Source organism: Protopterus annectens, chromosome 7.part0 (genome assembly GCF_019279795.1).
Source record: "Protopterus annectens isolate FY-2018-M chromosome 7.part0, PAN1.0, whole genome shotgun sequence".
NCBI classification, from domain to species: domain Eukaryota; kingdom Metazoa; phylum Chordata; order Ceratodontiformes; family Protopteridae; genus Protopterus; species Protopterus annectens.
The window spans coordinates 1060897542-1060922658 of NC_056739.1; the positions used below are offsets into that span (position 1 = coordinate 1060897542).

At 38.7% G+C, this 25117-nt stretch overlaps 1 protein-coding gene across 1 annotated transcript in view; it reads left to right on the forward strand.

The window, feature by feature from the left end:
• Positions 1–25117, forward strand: part of CHDH (choline dehydrogenase) — a 312713-nt gene that overhangs the window by 234035 nt on the left and 53561 nt on the right. The window contains exon 7 of the mRNA XM_044077617.1: positions 18119–18221. Coding sequence (XP_043933552.1) covers positions 18119–18221 — 103 coding nt within the window. The remainder of the gene's footprint in view (positions 1–18118; positions 18222–25117) is intronic.

A 25117-nucleotide genomic window follows, 5' to 3' on the forward strand; every position in this document is an offset into this window, starting at 1 on the left:
AACACTCGAACATCTACATTTATGGTAGGTACAAAACTGTACTTTATAGCTGCTGTGACTCCATGTATGCCGTAGGACTCACCAAGATTATATTCTGAAATGAACTCCATAGATCCATAGCATTGTGCAATATCTCAGATGCTAGGATTTTGGTGTATCACAGCCCTTTCCTAATTCTGAATTAAGTGCACCAATGCTGTTTTGGTAGTTAAGATTCTCTTACCAGAACGACTCAGCAGGACACTGAGACACAGTACTGATAAAAGTCTTTTGGCTTTTCCCGGTTAGGGGTTGCCACAGCGGAGCTCCAGTTCGAAGGCGCTCCAGCCAAGAATCAAACGAGAGAACCTCTTGCTGTGAGGTGACAACGCTAACTGCTGCACTACTGTGGCCTTACTGAAACACAGTACTGATAATGTATATTGGATCAGTGCAAATGGAACTCTGTGTTTATAATGGTAGAGTAATGGATTATGGGATGAATCTGTAGTTGTGAAATAAAGGTTAAGGTTGTAACATTTTCTACAGAGCTGAAATCTGAGAACACTAATAAAATGACACCACTACATTGCTAATGAAGTACAACACAGGGATGAATTTATATGGAGATTAATAAACTTACTAAATGGAGATGTCATTTCATCTAGTTTTATTTCATTGGCAGAAAGTTTTGAAATATTCAGTATGATTGCTTTTCTTATGTAAAAAATATATTATTAATATCATGAGTGAATGAGGACCAGTGACAAAGGCAGTTTCTTGGTTATCAGGGCTGAGCTGTAGAGAGGAGCTTAAAATTCTCAGTCCCTGTTCACCAAATTACTGAAAACTGAGGAAAATATATTACTAGTGTGTAAGTGTTCTTAAATATATTTAAGGTAAACACTAGGTTAGAAATTAAAACTGTAAATGGGGCTTACAGATACAGTTTGTCATGGACAGAGTTAAAGGCCAAAAAAAGTCGTAGTGTAACCTTGTAATGGTGGAAACATGGGCTAATATACCTACATACTCTACCATCCTTAGAGCAGACAGACAAACTAAAAAGCTGATAGATTTGCTGTCTTGTATGTCAGTAACCTACAACTATCTATGTATGCATATGCAGTACCCTAATTCAACAAAGCTGAAGTACCATATTTTTTAAAACCGTCTAGTGGGCATCATTACATATCTCTCACAAAACTCTCATTGTTAACTGGCAAGCTGGTGTTCATCCCTTTTTAATAATCTCTTCACTTTTACTCAACTCATAAACTTACCAACTAGGTACCAAAACCCCTCAAATGCATCTGATACCCTAAGCTGAATTCTAACAACCACTCTGTGACATAAATAAAATCTGACATCTTATCAGACATCTGTACTGACCTCCAATCTACTTTTGCAATTAGGCTATAAGCCAACTCTTCTAAAAGTCATCACTTTTACTTAGTAGAAAACCTAACCAACTTAAAAAGTGGCACATCCATTTCCACCTTAAAAGTAATTAACTGAAACTCCCTAATACACTTCCTGCTAGAGAAAAAATTTATGTCATACCCTTACATAAAGGAGGTATCTCAACTGTTCCATCAAATTTCAGGCCAATTGCCTTTCTATCTCCCCTGTCAAAAATTCTAGAGAAATGCATTCATAAACAACTCCTTGATCACCTTCTGCTAGAAAATCTCCTTATCCAGCACAGCATGGTTTTCGCCCAAAGCACAGTACATCTACTGCTCTGACATCCTTCACAAACTCTAGCGCAAACAACCATGACAACAATAAGTTAGTCTCCTGTGTGTTTCTGCACCTCTCCAAAGCCTTCTGTCCAAACTGACTTCCTGTAATGTGTCCAGCCCTGCACTTTATTGCTTCTCCAGCTACCACACCAATAGATTCCAAGCAGGTAAATGGTAATCTAACTTTTCTCCCTTCTTACCTGTACAAACAGGGGTAGCTCAAGCCTCCATCCTTGGACCCCTATTATTTAATATCTTTATTAATGATCTCTGCTCATCCTCTCCTCTCTCTTCAGTTATGCAATATTCTGATGATTCCACAGCTATCTCCTGCTCCGGCAATATCTCCCATCTTCACACCATCACCCAAGAGTCTCTGCACTCAATCAAAAAATGGCTAACTTCCAACCAACTTCTACTTAACGCTATGAAGACTAAACTTCTCCTATTCCTTCCCAAATCTCTCCAACATCATAAAGCTACCTTTACTGTCTCCTCCCTAAACAACACTATCATCTGTGTTGAACAAAACTTCTAGGCGTTATTATCGATGACCAGTTAAAGTTCAATCTTCATATTCAGTAATGCACTAAAAAGACTCATCAAAAGTTAGGCCTGCTATATAGGCATAAAAAAATTGTCACAAATGCTTCTAGGCTGTCCCTTGCACAAGCTTTCCTACTCCTCACCCAACTCTGTGCCTCCCCTGTTCTTACAAACCTCCAATCTAACCTGTCTAAATTGGAACTCACCTAGAATAAAATTGCAAGATTTGCCTCCAGCCACCCCTACCGTTCTCACTACTGCCTAGCCTTAAAAAACCTGCAGTGGCTGGAATTTTATCATCAAATCCTACTCCCACATCTTCTCATGACTCATTCTGTCTGACATGAGCCCTCTTCCTGCCCCTCTCTGTCTTCCCTCATCCATCCCTACACTTCCATCAGTGACCTCTGTAGCTCTCAAAACCATCTTCTGCAAGTTTATGTGCCCAACAGAAATATTGGCAAACTTCTCTACAGCCACTCAGTGGCAAATGCCTGGAATAAACTACCACTCAGTGTTAGATCGATCCCAGACCCCAGCTCTTTTAAAACAGCTCTGCAAGAGACCCTTTGTAAGTTGTGGTCATGCCAATGCAATCACCCAACTTAACCCTATCTAACCCTCCTTTACTCCAATAATACTCCTGCAGCAACTGTCCCTGTTTCAGTTTTTCTCACAGCCTATAGCCCTGTAGACTTAGATAGTGATTTGTGCCTTAGGATTGTCTTCTTTGCATAGTGTACATGTATAATTTACTAGTTCACTCTGTTTTGCTTACATGTGACCATTTTTAGTTTTTTTTCTTAATACTGTATATAATTTTGAAATCTAATATGTTTTAATTCACTGTTCATGATCTAGCATGTTTTCCTCTCTTGTTATTTTATCTTATTTGTTAACTCTAAATGCTTTTGTTTACTTTGTCATTTGATTACTTGTGTTTACTTGCACTGTTTGGAGCTTTTCTCCTTGTTCCACCACTGAAAAAGGACAGCTGCCCAGTCGGACTAACCTGGTTAACAAATGTCAAATAAATAAAATAAATAAGTTTAATACAATTTTCCTAAACATACTCAGTGAACAGGCCCCATTGAGGAAGAGATGGAAAAACACATCCTGTACCTCCCCCCAATATACTCTAAAAAATGAACAACAAATAACAAAAATAAGTAAAACCTGAAAAGCATGGATCACAAGAAAAATCCACAACGGTGTTAGTAATATACACATGTAGAAATCCTTACAAATTGTCTTATAAAATCAGAAAAGGAGAAATGTTATCTCAGCCTACTGATCAAAATACCCAACACACTTTTGGACAACAGTAAACAACCTCCTAAAATCAGGAAAGATGTCTAAACTCAACCAATCTGCAGCATAAACTAGTGAAGGCATAGCCTCCATGTCCAACACATTTAATGGAAGCAGCAAAATCTCTATTCAAACTAGCACCAGGTCCCCTCATCCTCATCCTTTACAACTGAATCCCACTAGAACGTTTTACTTTAAACCCACATCGAACTGTACTATCCCAAAATATCTTTTCAAGCTAAAACCACTAAAACTGCTAAAACTACTCCTCATGCCTCTGTTATACGATATGCAGACGATTCTACCCTTATATGAGCAGCTTCCTCCATAGTAGACGTTCACACTGTAACTCAACATTCATTCCTATCTGTTCAAACATGGCTTATCAACTCACACCTCATTCTAAACCCTAGTAAAACAAAACTATGTCTCTTTTACCCTCTAGAGCTCCCTCTCCTCATTTCACTTTCAACTTGGAGTCCAAAAATAAAACCATTATTGCCCCAGTAACACATACAAAACTGTTAGGCTTCGAAATTGAAAATAATCTGAAATTTGAAATTCACATTATTCAAACTATTAAAAAGGCTCACAAGAAAATAGGTCTTCTATACAGAAACAAACACTTCCTATCTAACTCCATAAAAGCTGCTATCGCCCATACATACCTTCTGTCAACTCTCTTATATGCCTCCCCAGTGTTAACCAACCTCCGTAAAACTGACCTTATCAAACTTGAATCTTGCTACAATAAAATTGCCAGATTTGCTACTAATGCCTCACATAGGTCACATCACTGCACTGCAATTAAACAACTTAACTGGCTTGAATTTCCTCAGTTGCTACATTATAACCAACTTATTCTTGTCCACAAGATCCTACACCAGCCAGATAAAATCCCTGCTCTCAACAATATAATACAGCCATTTACCACTATCAGACCCCTACGCTCTAGTAACAAAGTTGTTAAAAGCCACCTAAGACTGCTCTTTGGCACAGTTTAAAAGGTTCCTAAAGTCTCACTATATGGAAAACTGTCTCTGTCCTTGTTATCATCGTGAATAATTCTGAGCTCTTTATATCTAACTACATCTGTCATATTTGTAGCTACTTTACTATACACCTCATTCTGTTATAACTTGTCTTATTCTTTACCAAATGTAAGTATTTTTCTTTTGTTATTGTTTCCACGAGATGCTATATTGCACAGTAGTGTCGTATTGTTTGAGTTATATTATATTGTTGTATTATTATTTTTTCTTGTTTACATAGTTATACTGTTTACTGGAGCTTATCTCCCCGGGCCTCCCCTGAAAATGGACTGGTGTCCAGTCGGACTTTCTCGATAAACATATGTAAAATAAATAAATAAGCTAAAACCAACCTCCCTAGTAGTATCTTCTAGCTGAATATATTAAACTTGCTACAAGTGCCCTAGCACTTGATCAAGAACGAATGCAGGAATGGTTAAGGAGAAGCGAATTCAAGCCAAGAGATGAAACGTTAATGTTGGTGACCCAAGATAGTGGGCCACGTACACATTGGTTTATAAAGTCCATTGAGCATGTGAGAGAAACAGACAAATGTAGGTTTTGTAAAACAGAATTGGAAACAGTCGCACACCTCGTCGCTGATTCTGACATACTAATGGCAGAAGGACTGTATAGTGAAATGCATAATAATGTGGCAAGACTGTTGTACTGGGGATTGTGCAAACATTATGGTATTGAAGTGGCTGAAAAACACTGGAAACATGATCCAAAAAGCATCATAGAAAATGAAGAAGTTTACATCACATGGGATCACCCATTACCAACAGTTCAAAAGATAGATACTAGAAAATCGGATATAGTGGTCCAGGAAAAGAAGACAAGAGTAGCACTGATCATTGAAATCACCACACCCAGTGACTACAGTGTACCGAGAGACATAAAGTCATAAAACATCAGGATTTGCAGGCAGAAATGAGAGCAGTGTGGAAGAAAGATATCCAGACAGTTCCAATAGTAGAATGAGCAACAGGCCTTATAAAAAAGAATTTAAAAACAAGTAATCTCCGTGGTATCCCCGAAGTCTCAGAACAACCTACTAAAGTGTAGTGGGTCCAAAAACAAAACCGTGTAAGAAACTTCTCTGTGTGGAAGATTTTCAGTCCATATATTTCTAGTTAATCACTGTATATTAATCAGATCAGACAATAGTAGTAGAAGTAACAAACTTAAACTCGTCTTAAGTCAAAACAAAACAAAAAATGAAAATATATAACTGTACAGCATTACTAAGTATTCAAAAGTAATCCAAGCAGTCAAAAATCCCTTATTAAGTACACAGACAAGCGATCGAAGTAAAACAAAGTAGAGTAATAATTTCCTCACAAGCTTTTTAAATATATATATATATATATATATATATATATATATATATATATATACTTTTTATCAGGCATGGGAGTGGTTTATTATGCTGTAAAACAAAGTGTTATTGGTACACATGTTAAATTCACATCCCTTCCCCCATCAGTGTGACATTCGTTAGTGTCTTTTCATCACAACTCATAAGCGACCTAGTTCTGCTGTCATTTAAAGTTATAATTTAGTAACTTAATGGTATTTTATGTATCCGAATGTGTTTTAATGCTATGCAAAGGCTTGCACATGTTGCTGACTAACTCTAGGCGTCTTTTAATCATAACTCATTAGCGACCTAGATCTGAAGTCATTTAAAGTTAAAATTTAGCATCTGACTGTGTATTTAATCTATATGAAGGCATCAGTACCTATTCCATAGTACTTAAATGTGTTTTAATGCATTCTTGTTAGCTTCTTGTTGTTGCTGATGCACGCTTAGCGTCTTTCTTATCTAAACACTTAGCAACTAAGATATAATCTCATTTGAAACTATTACATAGCATCTCCTTGTGTATTTAACTAAGCTAAAGTTATTAGATGCTATTTCATAGTATTTGAATGTTTTTCTTTTAAATGTATACTTTAAGGAATATGAAGTCATTTGAGTGTGTTTGTGGCTAATCAGGATTGCTGTCTTAACCTGCTAGTACTAATTTCAACATTATTAACTCTAACACTCATATCTCTCTCCCTCACTTGTATCATAGGTAGCCCCCTCCCTTGCCTAGCTTCCTGTGGTTCCCAAGACCTGACATCGCGCCCATCTGGACCACAAACGAAAACTAAACCTGCAGCCTAAACTCTTCTTAAAACTCAGGGTAAACTCAAAGAATTATTATCCTACTCAGAGAGAATTATACTGTTCTTGTTAAGAACCTGACACTCTCACTTGAAGACTTCAATACTACAAAGCCTGGAAAATTGTATTATTATAAATACCAGCACTAGTAACTCCTCTGTGTTGAGTTATACTAGTGGCTATTGTTACCTCTAAAGACCCTGCAAAATCTCCTGGCGCACCCAGGCAAAACTTCCACCCCAACCCCCGAGAAATTGTTAGAGAAAGGCCAAGAAGAAGTAGCCAACATCTTTAACTCCTTCTTCACTGAGACTATCCAAACCCTAGCCAGTCAACTTACCTCCACTTCCCCACCTGCTGCGAAACTGCATCTTGATACCCCTACCCCCTTCAATTTAAAGCCAGTCTCTTCCTCCTATGTACGCTCCCTCCTAAAAAAACTCAAACCAACCACCCTAGCGGCTGACCACCTTCCTGCGGAATTCTTACAAATTGCGTCTGATGAAATATCCTACCCCATATCAATCCTTATCAATAGAACTATAACTGAGATGAACATTCCCTCCATTTGGAAGACTTCTTATATCATTCTGCTTCACAAAGGAGGTACCTCCCTGGAAACGTCAAATTATAGACCAATAGCCATCCTGTCCCCGATAGCGAAAATCATGGAAAGATGCATCCACAAACAACTTCTTCACTATCTGACCTCTAATCATCTCTTGTCCAATGCCCAGCACGGTTTTCGCCCACACCATAGTACAACTACTGCCCTCCTTTCCTTTGTTGACTCAATCAACAACAATCGTAATAACAAACTCATATCCTCTGCCCTCTTTCTGGACCTATCAAAAGCATTCGATATGGTCAATCATCAATTCCTTCTTAACATCCTTGAAACCCTACGTCTGGACACTCCAGCACTAAACTGGTTCAATGCCTACCTCACTGGTAGGCAACAAGCTGTCCTGTGGCAAAACAGAATATCAGGACTGCTCCCTAATACCATAGGTGTTCCTCAGGGCTCAATACTGGGCCCACTTCTGTTTTCCATCTTCATAAATGACCTTCAATCAGTCATCCCTAAATCCACCTGCATCCAATATGCCGACTCCACCTTAATCTGCTCCGACGTCTCCCTCTCGAATCTCCAAACGATCACACAACATTGTTTTTCACTAGTTGAAAAATGGTTCACTGACTTAAAACTCCTACTTAACCCAGCTAAAACGAAACTATTACTTTTCTTCCCCAACGTCTTCTCACCTCTAGGTAAAGAACTCCCAAACACTAACAACATAACCTTCCATATTAAATCCAATAATGGGACCCTCATAACCCCTGTCACCAGTACCAAACTGCTAGGTATTACTATTGATCATAAGCTCAAATTCGACATACACATTACCCAAACAGTAAAGTCTGTTAACAAAAAACTAGGATCTATGTACAGAATTAAAAACTTCCTAACTCCCACTACCAAATTAACTATTGCCCGTGCCCATCTCCTCTCTTGCCTCCTCTATGCTTCCCCGATCCTCTCTTTTCTCAATAAACGTGAACTTAACATGCTCTCTCTTGCCTACAACCACATTGCCAGATTTATTACAGGTTCCCCTTATCAAACCCATCATTGCCTTAACCTGAGGAAACTTGGATGGTTGGAACTGCCAAATCTCCTCAAACTTAGCCAACTCGCCGAAGCTTATAAAATGATCAACCATCCTGATAGAACTCCCTCACTGTGCAGAATTCTGACTCCATATACTAACCTCAACAGTCTCCGATCATCAAACAGCATCCAGATCCCAACTATTAAAGCAAAAAACTTAGGTGGGGATGCCCTCTACGCCAATTCCATTGGCAAGCAGTGGAACTCCCTGCCAAACAACCTTAGACTTACTACTTCACTCAATCAGTTCAAATTTAACCTTAAAGAATATCTCTCCACACAATGGATATGCCCATGTCGTGAACCTGACTAACTACATACCTCATACCTTCTAGTCCCATATCCCTAGCCCATTTCCCTAATTGCAGATCTCTAAAATCTCTCTTTCCTTATAACAATTTAGGAAGATTCTCCGATTTCAGTCTATTTTCCAGTAATATAACAAAATCAATGTTTTGTGTATAACCTCCTGTCTGTCCTTGTCTTATATAACATCTATGTAATTTTTCATTCCTGCATATGTAATCTATATTCTCTTTGTAGTAACTTTACTTTGAATTTTGTAATTTAAACATGTACTTCCATTTTGTATTGGAGCTTTTCTCCTCGGGCCTCTACTGAAAACGGATATGTATCCAGCTGGACCAGCCCGGTTAACAAATGTAAAATAAAATAAATAAATAAATAAATAACACTTTGTTTTACAGCATAATAAACCACTCCCATGCCCGATAAAAAGTATATATATATATATATATATATATATATATATATATATATATATATATATATATATATATATATATATATATATATATATATATATATATATATATATATATATATATATATATATATATATATAAATATATATATTTAGAAAGCTTGTGAGGAAATTATTACTCTGTTTTTGTCTTACTTCAATCGCTTGTCTGTGTACTTAATAAAGGATTTTCGACTGGAAGCAGACTGCCTGCCTTCCTTGGATTACTTTCAAATACTTAGTAATGCTGTACAATTATATATTTTCTATTATTATTTTTTGTTTTGTTTTGACTTAAGACAAGTTTAAGTTTGCTACTTCTACTACTATTATCTGATCTGATTAATATACAGTGATTAACTAGAAATATATGGACTGAAAATCTTCCACACAGAGAAGTTTCTTACACTGTTTTATAAAAAAGAATTTACAATTGTGTTTAGATATGTTACCAATACATGTAACTCCATACGAACTGCAGAAGGAGTCATTACTGGGCACATTTTGGGTGCTGCGAGGAGCACTATTGTCTGACATCAAAGATTGAAACAATTCTAATTTCATGAACTTTAATCGTACTTTGACTTTGGAATGGGGCCCATTCCCATCATGGTATTAAAAACCTCAAAAGACTTGGAGAAATTAAAAAAAGTCTAAGAGGAATGTGATATAAAAGAACTTGAGCAAGTGGGAGTGTATAAATATTTGGGAACTGATGAAGGATTAACAATAAAACATGAACAAATGTGAATAAAATTTAGTAAAGAATATTTTAAAAGACTAAAATTAATACTGAAAACAGTGTTGATATCTAGGAACAAAGTCCAAGCTATAAGCCAGTTTGTTTTTTCTCTCCTAACTTACAGTTTTGGAGTGACTGACTAGCCCCAAAAGGTGCTGGATAGGTTGGACATGAAAACAAGAAGGATGCTTCATGCTCATCAAATGATTTATAAAAAGCAGTGCATACTAAGTTTATTTATTTCCCATTCTGAAGGAGGAATGGGCCTCCTCAAAATTGATTACATGTATTGACCTGCAATCATAGGATGGCATACATATATGCTGACCAAATGACGAAAGGTTAATATTGGCAGCCCAAGATAGTGGACTATGTACACGTTGGTTTGTAAAGTCCATTGAACATATGGGAGAAACAGATAAATATAAGTTTTGTAAAACAGAATTGGAAACAGTCACATATCATGTTGCTGGTTGTGATATACTAATGGCAGAATGACTGTATAATGAAAGGCATAATAATGCGGTAAGACTGTTGCACTGGGGATTGTGCAAACATTATGGTATTCAAGTGGCTGAAAAACACTGGAAACATGAGCCACAAAGCATCATAGAAAATAATGAAGTTTATCTCACATCGGATCACAAATTACCAACAGTTAAAAAATAGATGCGAGAAAACCAGATAGAGTACTCCATGAAAAGAAGACAGAAGTAGCATTGAGCACTGAAATTGCTACACCTAGTGACTACAGTGTCTTGCATACAGAGAGAGACAGAGTCATAAAATACCAAGATTTGCAGGCAGAAATGGGGGTAGCGTGGAAGAAAGATACCTAGGCAATTCCAGTAGTACTAGGAGCAACTTGTCTTATAAAAAAAATGTAGACTCGTACTTGGTATGTTGATACATGTAACTCTGTCCAAATTGCAGAAAGAGTCATTACTGGGCACATTGCTGATGCTGTGAAGAGCACTTTTGGCTAACATCAACGACTGAAACAAAACTAATTTCATGAACTTTAATCGTACTTGATTTAGGAATGGGGTCCATTCCGATAATGGTATTAGAAACCAAAAAGACTTGGAGAAATTAAAAAAAGGGAATGTCTGCATCCTAAATATCTAGAAATAATCTTATATCCTGTGTCTGTGTAAAGGAAGCCACGCTGCTGACCTAACTAACTACAGATCCATCACTATTCTTCATTCCCTATCCAAAAATTTTCAAAAATATAGATACACACACACACACACACACACACACACACACACACACACACACACACACACACACACACACACACACACACACACACAGTTTCTCTGACAGCTTGGATAAAAACCTTCTGTCTGCAACACAGCATGGTTTCCATCTTAACGACAGCACAAACACTGCCCTTCTTAGGTTCCTCAACATTATTAGCCATTGTAGGAACAAGAGCAATGTAGTCGCCACCATATTCCCAGATGTATCCAAAGCATGGGTACAGTCTGCCATCAAAAACTACTATAGACACTCTCAAACCTGAGTCTTCCTAATGCTGTTATTGTCTGGTTCCACAGCTATGCCATACTACTTACTTCATCTTCTGACCTGTCACTGTAGGGGCCTCTAAGAACCTTCTTACTGCTGCCATACAAGCTTCAGGAGTCCAGTATGCAGATGATTCCAACCTAATCTGCTCTGACCCTACCTTACTTGAACTACAATTAATGACTCAATCATAATCTTTCTGCTCAGCAGAATCTTGGGTAGACAACTCACAACTGTAATTGAACCCTCCAAAAGCCAATATTTTTCCCTCCTACAACATGTTCTGATATAAAAACTCTTTTCACAATTACACTGACAATTAATTCCTAGATTGAGTTATTCAACCATACAGAATAACTGGGAATCATCTTAGACAAATTCCTAAAATGTGATCTCACTTTCAGGCCTCCATTATATAAAAATAAAATTGTTATAAAAACAGTGGTAGGGAAGCTACATCCTCTGCTTACCTGTTCTCAGAACTCCTTTTTGCCTTCCTGTTTTCATAAATGTAGAACCTGCTCAGCCATCCAGTCTCAAACTGTGTTACAATGAAATAGCAAAATACGCCCCAGTATATCAAACAGATCACATCACTGTACAGTCCTAAAATTTCTGTAACTTGATGGAACTGCCTCATTATATTTCCTACTCACAATTGATAGCAGCCCATAACATCCTACATTAACCTGAAAAGTGTCCTTCCCTTAAAAAACCTCCAACAGTACTGTCCCAATAAGCAGTTATGCTCCACAGACAAATATCAAATTTCACAGTACTGCTAGAGATGCCTTGCATTTTAATTTTGTAAATACAATATGGAGGGCTACTCCAGTCAGTATCAGACAGGTAGAAAATCCACATTCCTTTAAAACATAATGATATATATGAATGACACATGTTTTCGCTCCTGCTCTCCTGCCCTTGGATAAGCTGTCAGATTAATCACAATATATCCATCCTTTATCTTTACTACTTGCCCCACCTGGCTAGGATATTCTCAATTAAAACTACTGAGGTAGCCTCCCGTTTACTAGCCTTTTTCTCCACGTTTCCTCTCTCTCCCCCCGACTCTTCATTTCTCCCTTGCCCTTATTCTTTCTCAGCAGCTGTAATTCTTTTTTCCCTTATCCTTTCTTTTTCTCAAACACTTCAGTCTTCCTCTTTTTCCCTAATCACATGCATTTTTTTCATGCTTTTTCATTCTTCTTAACCTTTACTTTTACCTTTTTTCTCCAATTCTGACAGACCAATCTGTGTATCATTTGTACTTTTCTGTCCTAAGATTAAGCATATGTTGTTTTCCTCAAATATTCGTAATATTATTGCTTATTTTATACATCCCAGGCGACTCCCAGTTCTATAAAAATGTTCTTAAATGGTATACTCCACCTAGAAAGTGTCATCCTCTGATAAATTCCTGATATGTATCACTTCCTCTTATAACTCCCACAATGACTCCTCTTAATCTAGCTATCTTGCTAAAATCTGGAACTCTCCAATTACCTCTCTCCAACAGCTCAGCAAACTCTTTCTCTTCACATTTTCAGTATAATCGTATTTGGGGAATACTTCGATCTGTCACCATACATATTCCCCTTAATAAATCTCACTGTGACAGCCTCCTCACCACCTAAGTCTGCTTTTCCACATGTAGTCATAAAGGGTCTTGTTTATGAAAGAACTACTATGTCCTTACTTAGTTACCTTTAAGTACCTCTCACTGTCTTAGACCCTGTATTTAATCCGCTTTAGTCTCAACTCAGTACACCTTTTTTTCATAACTCGTCCTATCAGAAAACGTATTTGCAGTAGAGCATATCAACTTCAGAAAACAATGTGATGTGCTCCACTGAATGCTTCCAGTATGAGAAATGTTCTACCTACATTTTAAATTATCTATCATGTTACATGCTGATTCATGTTTCCTATAACTGCTACTGTAATATCACTTTCTGTTGTGCAATATTCCATTATGTCCTGTATCTTATTATGAAGCATTATACAGTGTTCCATTATGTCTATGTGTTTTATTTCTGTATGTATTCAACTGTTTGCCATATGATTGTATGTATATTTGTTCCTCCGTCTGTTGCATATGGATTGTTACTTTTTTGGAGCTTTTCTCCATGTGCCTTCACTGAAAAGGATTTTCCAACCCATTTGGACTTTCCTGGCAAACAAACACAAGTAAATACTCAAAGTTGCAATATTATTATTTTGAATTGATTCTGGGCATCTTTAGTGATGCATATATCACAGTCTTAGACAGTATCAAACAAGTTATGTAACCAGTTAATATGTAAATAAAATAATTATAATTTGTTTTATTACAGATCACAGTCCTGGTTAAACCACTGCATTTAATCTAATTTTCCATATGAGCTCAGTAAATTCCAGTTTGTTTTACCAGTTACCACTCCTAATGTAGATATATATATATATATATATATATATATATATATATATATATTATATATATATATATATATATATATATATATATATATATATATATCACCTTTGGAGATTGTGTAACATTGTATATACTTGTTTGTAAACCACATTTAGCTTTAACCGTGTAATACGCATCACGTATGAAGCACCTTGCTTCATAAACAATCCCATCAGTTGTAAATTGAAATTATGATAGGGTACTATCCTTTCCAGGAAATTTCAACTGTATGTTTGCTGAGATTTTTATGTAGTGAAGTTGTTTATATGTGATGCCTGCTATGTAAGCTCTCTTGAATTTCATTTACAAAAAAAGAAATGACAATTGCTATGCAGTCTCTAGAGGTAATATCAACAATGCATTGTTTAAACACTTGTATTGTTATAATTGTAATAGATTTGTAATTTTTATTGTAGAAAAGTAAGCATGGATATTAAGGGTGGTGAGTAGACAAATACATTGGAATTTACTGAGCTGATATGGCAAATTAGATTAAATCCAGGGGATTTACCACTGCTGATTCTTTTTCTACTAGTAGGGTTCTGAAGCTGAGAATAGGAAAATTATAATTAATTTATTTGGGCATTTTACTAAGTAATTGGTCACATGACTGGTTTAAGGCTATTTACAGCTATTTAAGGATGCAAATTTAATGTTTTATTCATTATGATGAAGTTCACAGTGCAAGGAAGAGAACCCTCAGTAAATCATTACAACTTTCTTGGAAAACTTTGGTTGTTTTATTTTCTTACTTTTTTGTTTCCTGGCCTAGTTTGCTTCTGGCTTTAGTGTTAGATATGTCACCGGCTGGAAAGCCTTTGTTACACAATGCACTTCGTTACACAATGCACTGTTGGATGCTCATTGTTATTCCTTAAACAATGTTATGTTTGCCACACATATTCCTGTAGCTCAGACTTACTGCACTCAAGTTTTCTATTTTTTATTATTAAATTATTATTGTTGTACTGGAACATTCCTTCCTAGGCCTCTGATGAACAGGGGTTAGTTGTTGACCAGTCAGAATTTTCCAGTGAAGAAATGCAAATAAGTAAGTAAAATAAATAGTGATGTGAAAGAGGGTCTACTAGAATGCATATTTCAAAGGTAATGTGAATAAGCCAGTAAGAAAAAGAAATGTTAGAGGAGGTGGAAGTTATGGGCAACTCCTGACACTATCTACAGTTTGGTAAAACATTTGCTGCAATGCTGTAACAGTACTCCCTTTCTGCAATGCATGTACATTGTGGTCTGGGGCATGAATCCTGCATACAATGCAAAATTTAGCAAAGTGTGTTATGAATCCTGTCAGATCAGAATTTAGTAGAGTAGTCACACCCACTAACCACAACTCTTAACACCCCTCCTACCCCTCCCAACCCAGTTACCAAAAACCTCTTCACCTTTCAACCTGTTTCTACTTCCTGTATCAAATCACTTCTGCTTAAGCTCAAAGCCTGCTTTCCCTCCTCAGATAATCTCCCACCTATCTTCCTCAAACTAGCTGCTGAATCCATAGCCTCTCATGTATTCCCTGCTAATCAGTAGATCCATTCAAGAAGCTACAGACTCTGTCATTTGGAAATCCTTCTTCACCATCTCTCCGCATACCAATCTAACTACAGACCTATAACCATCCTTTCCCCTCTCTCTAAAACACTCGAAAAATGCATTCATACTCTGCTACTAAACTTTCTCCTCCAAACCACAGTACAGCTACTGCCCTCCTATTATTTATACATACTGTCACCGAGGGCTGTGATAACAACCAACTCATATCCTGTCTTTTCCTTAACCTCTCCAAAGCTTTCGACACTGTCTCACCCTGTACTTTTATCTAAACTTGCTAACCTCAATTTGTCTGCTCCCTTCCCTGTCTGGTTCACTAGCTTCCTCTCTTGTAGGCAACAATCTGTCAGATGGCTCTCCTCCTGCTTCCCCTCCTTTACATTCACATCTGGTGTACCCCAAGGTTCCATCTTGGGTCCCCTCCTGTTTAACATTTTCACAAATGATCTTCACACGTCTTGCAAACAATCCTCCCTAATTCAATCTGCTGATGATTCCACTCTCATCTCTGTTTCCAGCAACATCACTGAACTCCATGCTCAAACCCAAGGTGCCTTTCTATCCATTGAAAGGTGGCTGTCTGATCATCTTAACCCCTCCAAAAAAATTAAACTCCTGCTTTTTCTTCCTCGTTCTCTCTCTCATCATAAATCCACCTTTGTCATCACATCCTCCAAGAAAAACATCATACAACCTGAACCCCACACTAAGCTCCTAGGTACCATTATTAATGATGAACTAAAATTTAACTTACATATCCTCCAAAGCATAAAAACCTCAACAAAAACTTGGCTTGCTTTATCACAGTAGAAAATTTCTAACGCTAGACTCTCCCTGGCTCAGGCTCTCCTCTTCCCCTCCCTTCTCTATGCCAGCCCAGTTCTAACATACAGTCCACAACCTTGTCCAAACTCCAACAAACTTGCCACAAAACAGCTAGGTTTTTCACCAACTCTCTTCACAGCTTTCATCACTGCCTTGCACTCAGTTGTCTCCAATGGCTGAAATTCCTCCAGCAACTGCTTCTAATACAATTTCAAATCACACACTCTATATTATACAGACCAGCTACCTACCCATTCCTCTCCTCCCTGATATCTTCTTATACCCCTACCTGTACTCTCCGTACCTCTAGCCAGCAACTCCTAGAGATCTACCAATCAAATAAAAATGGTGGTAAACTACTATACAAATGCACTGTAGCCCAGGCTTGGAATAAACTCCCATTACCCACCCTAAGCACTTTAAAAAATAACTCAAACGTCACCTACTTAACACCAAGACTTGCACCTGTCAGAACCCTATCTAATTCCACTACAATGCTGTATATTTTTTATTTATGTTCTGTTCTCTCCTTTTACTCAGACATCCTACTCTACCACCTCCTAGTTTTTCTTACCTTACACATAGACTTTACTAAAAGAATACACCCTTACAATTTACTACTACACCACATGTAGATATGTACATATCGTCTGCCTATCTCTAATTGGGCGGCCATGGTGGTGCAGCGGTTAGCGTTGCCACCTCACAGCAAGAGGTTCTCTGGTTCAATTCTCGGCTGGGGTGCCTTCTGTGCAGAGTCTGCATGTCCTCCCTGTAGTCATGTGGGTTTCCTCCGGGTGCTCCAGTTTCCTCCCACATCCCAAGACATGCAGTAGGTGGATTGGACACTCTAAAGGTGGCCCTAGGTGTGAGTATGTGCATGTGTGTGCCTTCTATGGAAGGTTGGGCGCCGGGCTGGCAACTCGACACCGTAAAACTCCACTGCCAATCATGAGGTACAGATGATCCGCTGTGGCGACCCCTAACCCGGGAAAAGCCAAAAGAAGAAGAAGAAGTCTGCCTATCCCTAATTACCCTATTAGAACTATATCTGCTGAATCCAATCATTTGCTTTTGCATGCTCAATTGCTGTATATATTTTATGCAAAAAAAAAAAAATGTTTCTTTATTGTTTGTTATCATGTGTATGTGTATTTTACTTCTGTATTTTTGGACCTTATGTATCACAATTCTCTATCTTGGAGTCTGAATTTTATGTTCTGTAAATGTCTGTAACTGGAGCTTTTCTTCTCAGGTCTCCACTGAAAATGAGCTTCTGGCCCAGCTGGACTAACCCAGTTAACAAATGTCAAATAAATAAAATAAATAATAGTCGAAGGATCTCTCGTGGCATAAACTGTCATACCTGTTTCCAAGCTAAGAATAGTCATTGATTTGCGTAAGAATTAATTACGTCTGTCTGATCTTGAAATCTACCTGTTTCCCCTTAAGACCTGAAGGAAAGAATACCAACATAGTCTTGTATATTATTGCATGACCCAAAAATACAACGTAGATAATAATTTCAGTTTATTTTTTGCAAGCCCTTCTGTTTTGTAACATGAAACATCAGAGTTATTTCAGTAGTAGTTCAGAGTAAATACCATCCATCCATTCTTATTTGATGTATCGATAGAACAAGGTCTCAGGTTGTGCATGTCCTTTATGCAAAGCCAAGCAAAACTTTGCCATTCAGACTGTACAACCAAAAAGTGAACAGCTGAATGAAATTACGTTCCTTCTAGCTCATTAATTTTTGTTTCTCTAGGTGCACGTAGGACCCATCAGAAGCACAAGTGTGGGAACACTGAAGCTCAAGAGTGCAGATCCAAGAGACCACCCAATTATCGACCCTAACTATATGGCAACAGGTGAGTCGCGTAGCTTATCCAAACAAATCCAATACAGGGCTGACACTTTGGTTATTAGCTGACAAAAAGAAGTAGTGGAGATAACAGAAAATTGACTAATGTTTGCATCAGTACAGTGGTTATGGTTATAGCTATTAAAATAGTTATTTTCTTCAAGTAGCAAGGCTGGTTATAGGAAAACATTAACAAAGCACCTGAAGTTCCATTTACTACAGACATAGCTGGCAGCATTGTGCTACAGCTTTAAATCACTTAAATCTCATACACTTTATTTCCCTGGCTTTTATACTGGTAATACGTAGACCAGATGCAGTCTTATGGACTACAGTGAATTGTGTTAAGTTCTCTCTGATCATGACCAGGTTGTTCTGTTTTCTTGAAATGGATTCAGCTTTTCAGAGTTGGTTCATCCCGCTGTTGAAGGGAATTTCTTGACAGTCATTTTTCACACATGTAACAACTTGGTTTTGATTAGAGACCCACCCACTCATAATCCTCTGTATTCATAACAGGTGTGTGTGTGTGTGTGTGTGTGTGTGTGTGTGTGTGTGTGTGTGTGTGTGTATGTGTGTCTTTGACAGTTTTAGCTATGAGTATTTACAAAGTTAATAACCAGCCTGGGGGAAATTATTCAGGAAAGAAGTGTCCACCAACAATATTCTTAAAAGTAAGAGTAAAAGTAAGAGCTGTCACCTTAGGTATTTGGTTAATAATATTCTGTATGTACAGTTTAAGAGAACGCCATCTAATATTCTTTTTAAGTGGCTGAGCTTGATAAATGTAGGCTGCATTTCATAAAAAGAGATCATGCCACTGACTTAGCTGTATGTCTCCTTCCAAACATAGCAAAATATTTTGTCTGTGCATTGCTTGTTGTAATAAACATGTAGGTTTAGAAGAAACATATAGTGCTACTAACAGTGAAAGATACAAAGTGAACAAGTTGTTAAAAACAATTTGACAGTTCTACTGTCTTATGGCAATGCAAGCACAAAGGGGTCGAGCTGTGTACATACAAATGTACACAACTTTGAGGAATACATTTGGAGCCCTGTACATAGAGTAACATCATTAGTAACAAAAATTTGCATTTTGTTGTTATGGATGCAGTATGTGCTTTTAGTAAAAGAAGACTGATAACATTGGTGCACTCTGATGCAGGAGTGGTACTTGTAATAATAAGCATGTGGCCTGCCAACCAAATGGTTTAGTTTATATTGACCTGTGTGAGTGAGGTAAGGTTTAGGAGGGCAAGATGGAAATCCCTAGAGCTCGACACAATCCCTTTGTTTATAAGCTGTGCGATATAGAAGGACTTTTTTTTCAACGATGGACACATGTTGGTCAAAAGTTAGGTCACTGTCCACATAAGTTCCCAAATCCCGAACAAGTGGGTCAACACTTAGGGGTGTATTGTCAATGTGGTAGTTCCGTAGGGAAGATAACTCCCCAATGGATCGTCATCATCATCAACAACCCCCTTTTTTCCATTTTCTTCATGTAGTGAGGGTGTCATGTCAGCTATTGACTTTTATCTACTTCCATCTTCGCCACTCATGCCTGACTGTTGCAGATCTCTCACACAATCCATCTACCTCTTTGCTGGATGCCCTTGTTTCCTTTTGCCTTTTTCTTATCTGTCCCAAATCTTCTTCACCAGAATGTTTTCTGCTCTTTTGCACATGTGCCTGAACTACCTTAATCTGTTCTCTTTGAACTTTTCTGTAATTGCAGCTTCTTTGGCTTCTGCTCTTATGTCCTTATTTTTTCATATGTCCCACAATGTACATCCTACTGCCCATCTCAAGCACTTCATCTCCATCAACTGAAGCTGCCTCAACTGCTCTGCCTTTACCACCCAGATTTCTGCACCATACAGTAGTACTAGTTGAATCCCTGTTCATACACCATACTTTTCACCTTCTTTGGCATTCTTTTGTCATACACTACCCCTGCCACTCTGTGCCAGTTGGCTGCAGCCCCTCTGAATCTAGCTTTGAACTCCTCAGCAACTCCTCACAGATACTTGAAACCGTTAACCTGTGCAACTATTTTCCCATCTCAGTTCTCAGCTTCTTCTGATTTCACCCATTTGCTGACATTGCAGTGGTCTTATCTGTACTCAGTTTCATCCCATGTGCCTTCAGTTTTACATTCCATTCCCCTATCTTTTGCTCTTGCTCAGTGTCTGCCTGTAATGCCACATTGTCTACATACAGTGTCCCCTCTGACCTGTCTGCTAATGTAGTTCATCATGGGTGTGAACAGCACTGGGCTTAGAGCTGAACAGCAGTGGGTTCAGAGCTGAACCCTGATGCACACCCACTCCCACTGGGAACCCCTCTGTGAGACAGAACACTGTTCGTACTTGAGCCATTGGGTCCTTGTACATACCTTGAACTAATTCAGCCAATGTTTCTGTAACTTTGAACCACAACAGGACTGCCCTAATCAGCTTTCTTGGAATCTTGTCATATGCTTTCTCCAAGTCTAGTAATACCCTTTTGGACTGTTTTTTCACTTCCACGTTCTCCTCAAGTATCTGTCTCACTGCAGATGTCAGGCCAGCTGTGCTGCATCCTGATTGGAATTCAAACTGCTCATCTCCCACCTTGCTTTCTACTACTGTGCATATTAATCCCCCTCACCAGAACCTTCATGCAGTGTGACAGGAGTTTGATGCCTCTTTCTCTCCACACTGCTATGAGCACTCTCAGGCACCATTTCTCCTCTGTCTCATCCAGCATCTTTATCATATCTGCTGTGATCTTGACTCATTTTCTTTAGTGCTGTTCTTACTTCTTCTATGGTGGGCTCCTCCTCCTCTTTTATCATAGACTGTGTCTGGGGCAGTACAGCTTCGGTGGGGTTTTCTTTATTCAGATGCTGCTGGAAGTACTTCTTCCATTTGCCTTATATATTGTGTGGACTGGTGAGCAGGTTTTTGGCGGAATCCCTTATGAAGGTTGCCCAACTGTCCTTGTTATTTTTCTGTCTTTGCTTTGCAACCTGATGTAGTTTCTTTGTGCCATCTACTGTGTCACTTTCCAGAAGCTGGTAAAGTGTCTCTGATGCCCTGTTCTTTGTTACTGCAACTCCTCTTAGCCAACCAGTATTTCTTCCTAGCCTGATCCATCTTTTCAGTCTTGCAATTTTTCCTGCATTCCTTTTTTGTTTTGATGACTTTCTGAACTCCTGCATTCCACCCCCAGCTTTCCTTATATACCTTATTTTCATAGGTGGCACGGCCACATATCTGTTGTGTAATCCCACACGTGCTGTTTTGAGGTGTTGCCATTTTTTTCAACTGGCCCATTTCCCCTTCTTTTTGAGGTGTTAATTCCTTGAACTCCTGGGCTTCCTCTCCAAATTTCAGCTGTTCAGCCTGGTTTCTGTTGAACTTAGAACTTTTTCTGACCACTGATTGCAGCTGATTGTGGCAACCACTGGTTTATACTGTGGGCCAACTGTTTCACTGGAGATAACTTTCCAACTGCCCTTTCCTTACTAGGAAGAAGTCTATTTGAGCTGCATGTTGGCCACTCTTGTATGTGATCTTGTGACTGTCTCTTTTGCTGAATTATGTATTGTCCACCATCAAGCTATTTCCAGACAGAAGTCTAAAATGGCTTCTCCTTCTTTATTCCTCTTGCTCCACCCATGTGGGCCCAGGCAGTCCTCATATCCTGTTCTATCTGTCCCGATATGTGCATTCAGGTCACCCATTATCAACACCAATTCTTGTTGTCCTGCTTTATCTAGTAGGTCTTGCTACTGCTCTCTGAATGCACTTTCCTTGCTTTCACAACCCTGCTGAGGGGCATAGGCTGAGATTATGAATGTTGCCATGTCATTGCACTGGAGTCTGATTGTCCTGATGACATCTCAAACTCTTCTGAATCTTCTCCCTCACCACAATTCCCACACCATTTCTAGCCTGTCCTCATCCTGAGTAGTAAATTCTGGATCCCAAGCTAAGTGGCTTTGCGGCAGTGCCCTTTCATCTTGTCTCCTGGATAAGTATGACTTCGCAAAAGAAAAAATAATGCATTTTTTGCATTTAGTTTCGGTGCATGATTTTGGCACCAGTTATTGCTTAGGGATAAACTTTACTGCATGACGGCTAAATCACGATGGCTCCTAACTTGGCAGTTGTCTGCAGGTTTAGTCAGCCAGAGTTTAAATCACAAACAAACTTGTAAAAAAATAACTGCACAAAATGCTGAAAAACGACCACAGGCAGCAAGACAAATCCAAGGTGCAAAATATAATCCACAGAGACAAGTTTTAATTCATAAAAATAAGTAGTGTAAGTGTTTTCCTCTTGCTTCTATGAGCAAGACTTCATCAGACAAACAGAACTAATGCAAAATGCAGCTATTTAAAGTGTCACATGCTGAACATCAGTTAGCTTCTAAAAGCAAAAGGTACAGATATTTACAAACATTTCAATATAAATACAAATACTAAACGAATAAGCATGAATGAATAAGCAAGCATGAATAAAACTGACCAAGAATGAACGTGCACGCTGAGGATGACCTGATTTTAAAAATATTATAAAAAACTTTGTTTAAAAACTGTGCTAAATAATTACTTGAAGTGCAAAATGAGCAATTCATTTAAAAGAAGCAATTCATTCAAAAGAAATACCCACTAATACAATCAAATATTACCCAGCCTGTCAGTTAACTAATATAATACAAAAAATACAAAGAGTATAAAAAAGTAATTCTAGTAAGGTCCAGTGATGTAAACAAACAACAAATGCACAGAAGAAATTATCAATTACCTCTGCAGACTCTTCAGTTTTAAAACACAAGACAAGGAACATAAATCATTCAGTCCTGAAACACTGTAGGCATTCAGTTTTATTTGCCATAATAATTTGCACAGTTCTAGCTTAAGGTTGAGGGGTCCCCCCCTGGGATCTTGTTCAATTTGATCAATCACCCTAAACATGAAACTGTGTTGGGAGTGTTCATGTGCATGCTTAGCCAGTGCATTTTCCAATTTTAACTTCCTGATGCTGTAAATATGTTCATAGACCCTGTCCTTGAATCTACAATCAGTTTTAATGATGTAGAAACAAGGAGAGAGGTTGCAGGTTGCTAAATAGACCACTCCCTTGGTGGCACAATTAAATCTTTTATTTATGTAATAGTTTCTACCTCTAATGGAGAAGGCATTACCCACCTCCATAAATCTACACTGGGAGCAGCTCTCGCATTTATACATGCCTGGAGCTCTCGCAAATGGGATCTTAGCCCTCTCCAACAAACTTTTAAGATTCTGCCCTCTTCTATAGACAATTCTAGGTCTGGATTCAAGAATAGAAGTCAGATCTGTATCTGAACTAAGTAGAGTCCAATTTTTATACAAAATTTGTCGTATTAACTTAGCATCAATATTGAATGATGTGATAAAAGTCACCCTGGGTGGGTTTGCTTTATATGACTGGCTCCACTCAACTAAAGATGTCACAGTGTTGAGGGCTATATGCCTAGTTGAAAGTATTGGACTAAATGCTGCATTGTTTCTCTTGTGTTGGACCTCAACTATCATCTCTTCTAAAAGTTGGCTGGGGTACCCCAATGTTCATCGTGCATACAGCTGCAGTAATCACATATGGGTTCTCTGCCGTCAGGTGGTCCCTCGGTCGGCCGAATTCCAAAGTCTAGGTCCGGCGTCAGTTGTTGTCCCTTCTTTCCTGACGTCAGTGCGACAGGGGTATATAAGACACGGCCGATGCCATATTCTTCAGTCTTTTTTGCCGTGCGGTGCCCAAAGTAGAAGCAGTTCGCAAGTGCCAGTCGGCCAGCTCCTGAATTTACGAAAAATTGGAAACCGAAGTCTTCTTTAAAGCTAAGTACCCCATTGGGGAAACTTTTCTTGCCTCAGACCGATGTCAGACAAAGTTAACAATTGTATTTCTTGTGGGAAGCAAATACCGCATAAGGATTTCCATTCCCTCTGAATACCTTGTTTAGGCTTTTGCGCGACTTTCAATAAACGCACTATTAAGCGTCGGGCGGAGTTCGACCAACATTATTTTGGTAAAGCCTTTGATTATAAAATGTCGTCGGAGACTCCGACTACCGTTTTGTCCAAAAAACGCAAGGACCGACACGCGAGGCCCGCGGTCTCCACCGACACCACGCCCAAACTGGCTGCACGTGGTCCGGTTCTCAGTGAAACGCCTATGCAGTCCCTGGCTACCGACGACACTTCCTTGGCGGTGTCTTCTGTAACCGAGACCGCAGGTACCTCGGCCCTTACTCAGCCTACAAACACCGAAGCCACTGTGAGTGTTGAGCCTCCTAATGTGGACAGGTCCACTTCCACCCAGGGTGTCTTTAGGCCCTCATCTTCCTTTTCCATTAAGGCCTTTACTAAGTCCAAATCAGCCATGCATCCCAAGAGGCCTGTTGTTCAGGGCCCATCCCCAGGCCCCATGCCTAAAAAGCAGATGCTTAAAATGGCTGAGGATTTAATTACTCTCATCAGGGGTTCCCAACCCCCTCCAGACAAGAGACCCAGAGTGGAGGAAGATTCTCCCTCTTCTGAACAGGGCTCCATTTTCTCAGAACATTCTGATGTAGAGGAACACTCGTACTCTCCTTATGAAGACTCCGATGCAGAACAGTCCATTCCTTCTGTATCTCCCCCAGAGGATTTTTCTTTTGGGGAAACCTTGCACACTTTGAGGGAACACTTCCATTGGGAAGGCCAAGACTTTTCTGATTCCAAGAAAAGGCTTAGGGAATTTCTTTTGTTACCTCAACACAGACCTCTGGCTATACCTCCTGTCTTGGACATACTTGATGTTTACTCGGAGGCTTGTTTCAACCCGGATTCCCTGCCTCCTGCCCCAGTCAAACCTGATAGGTACTACA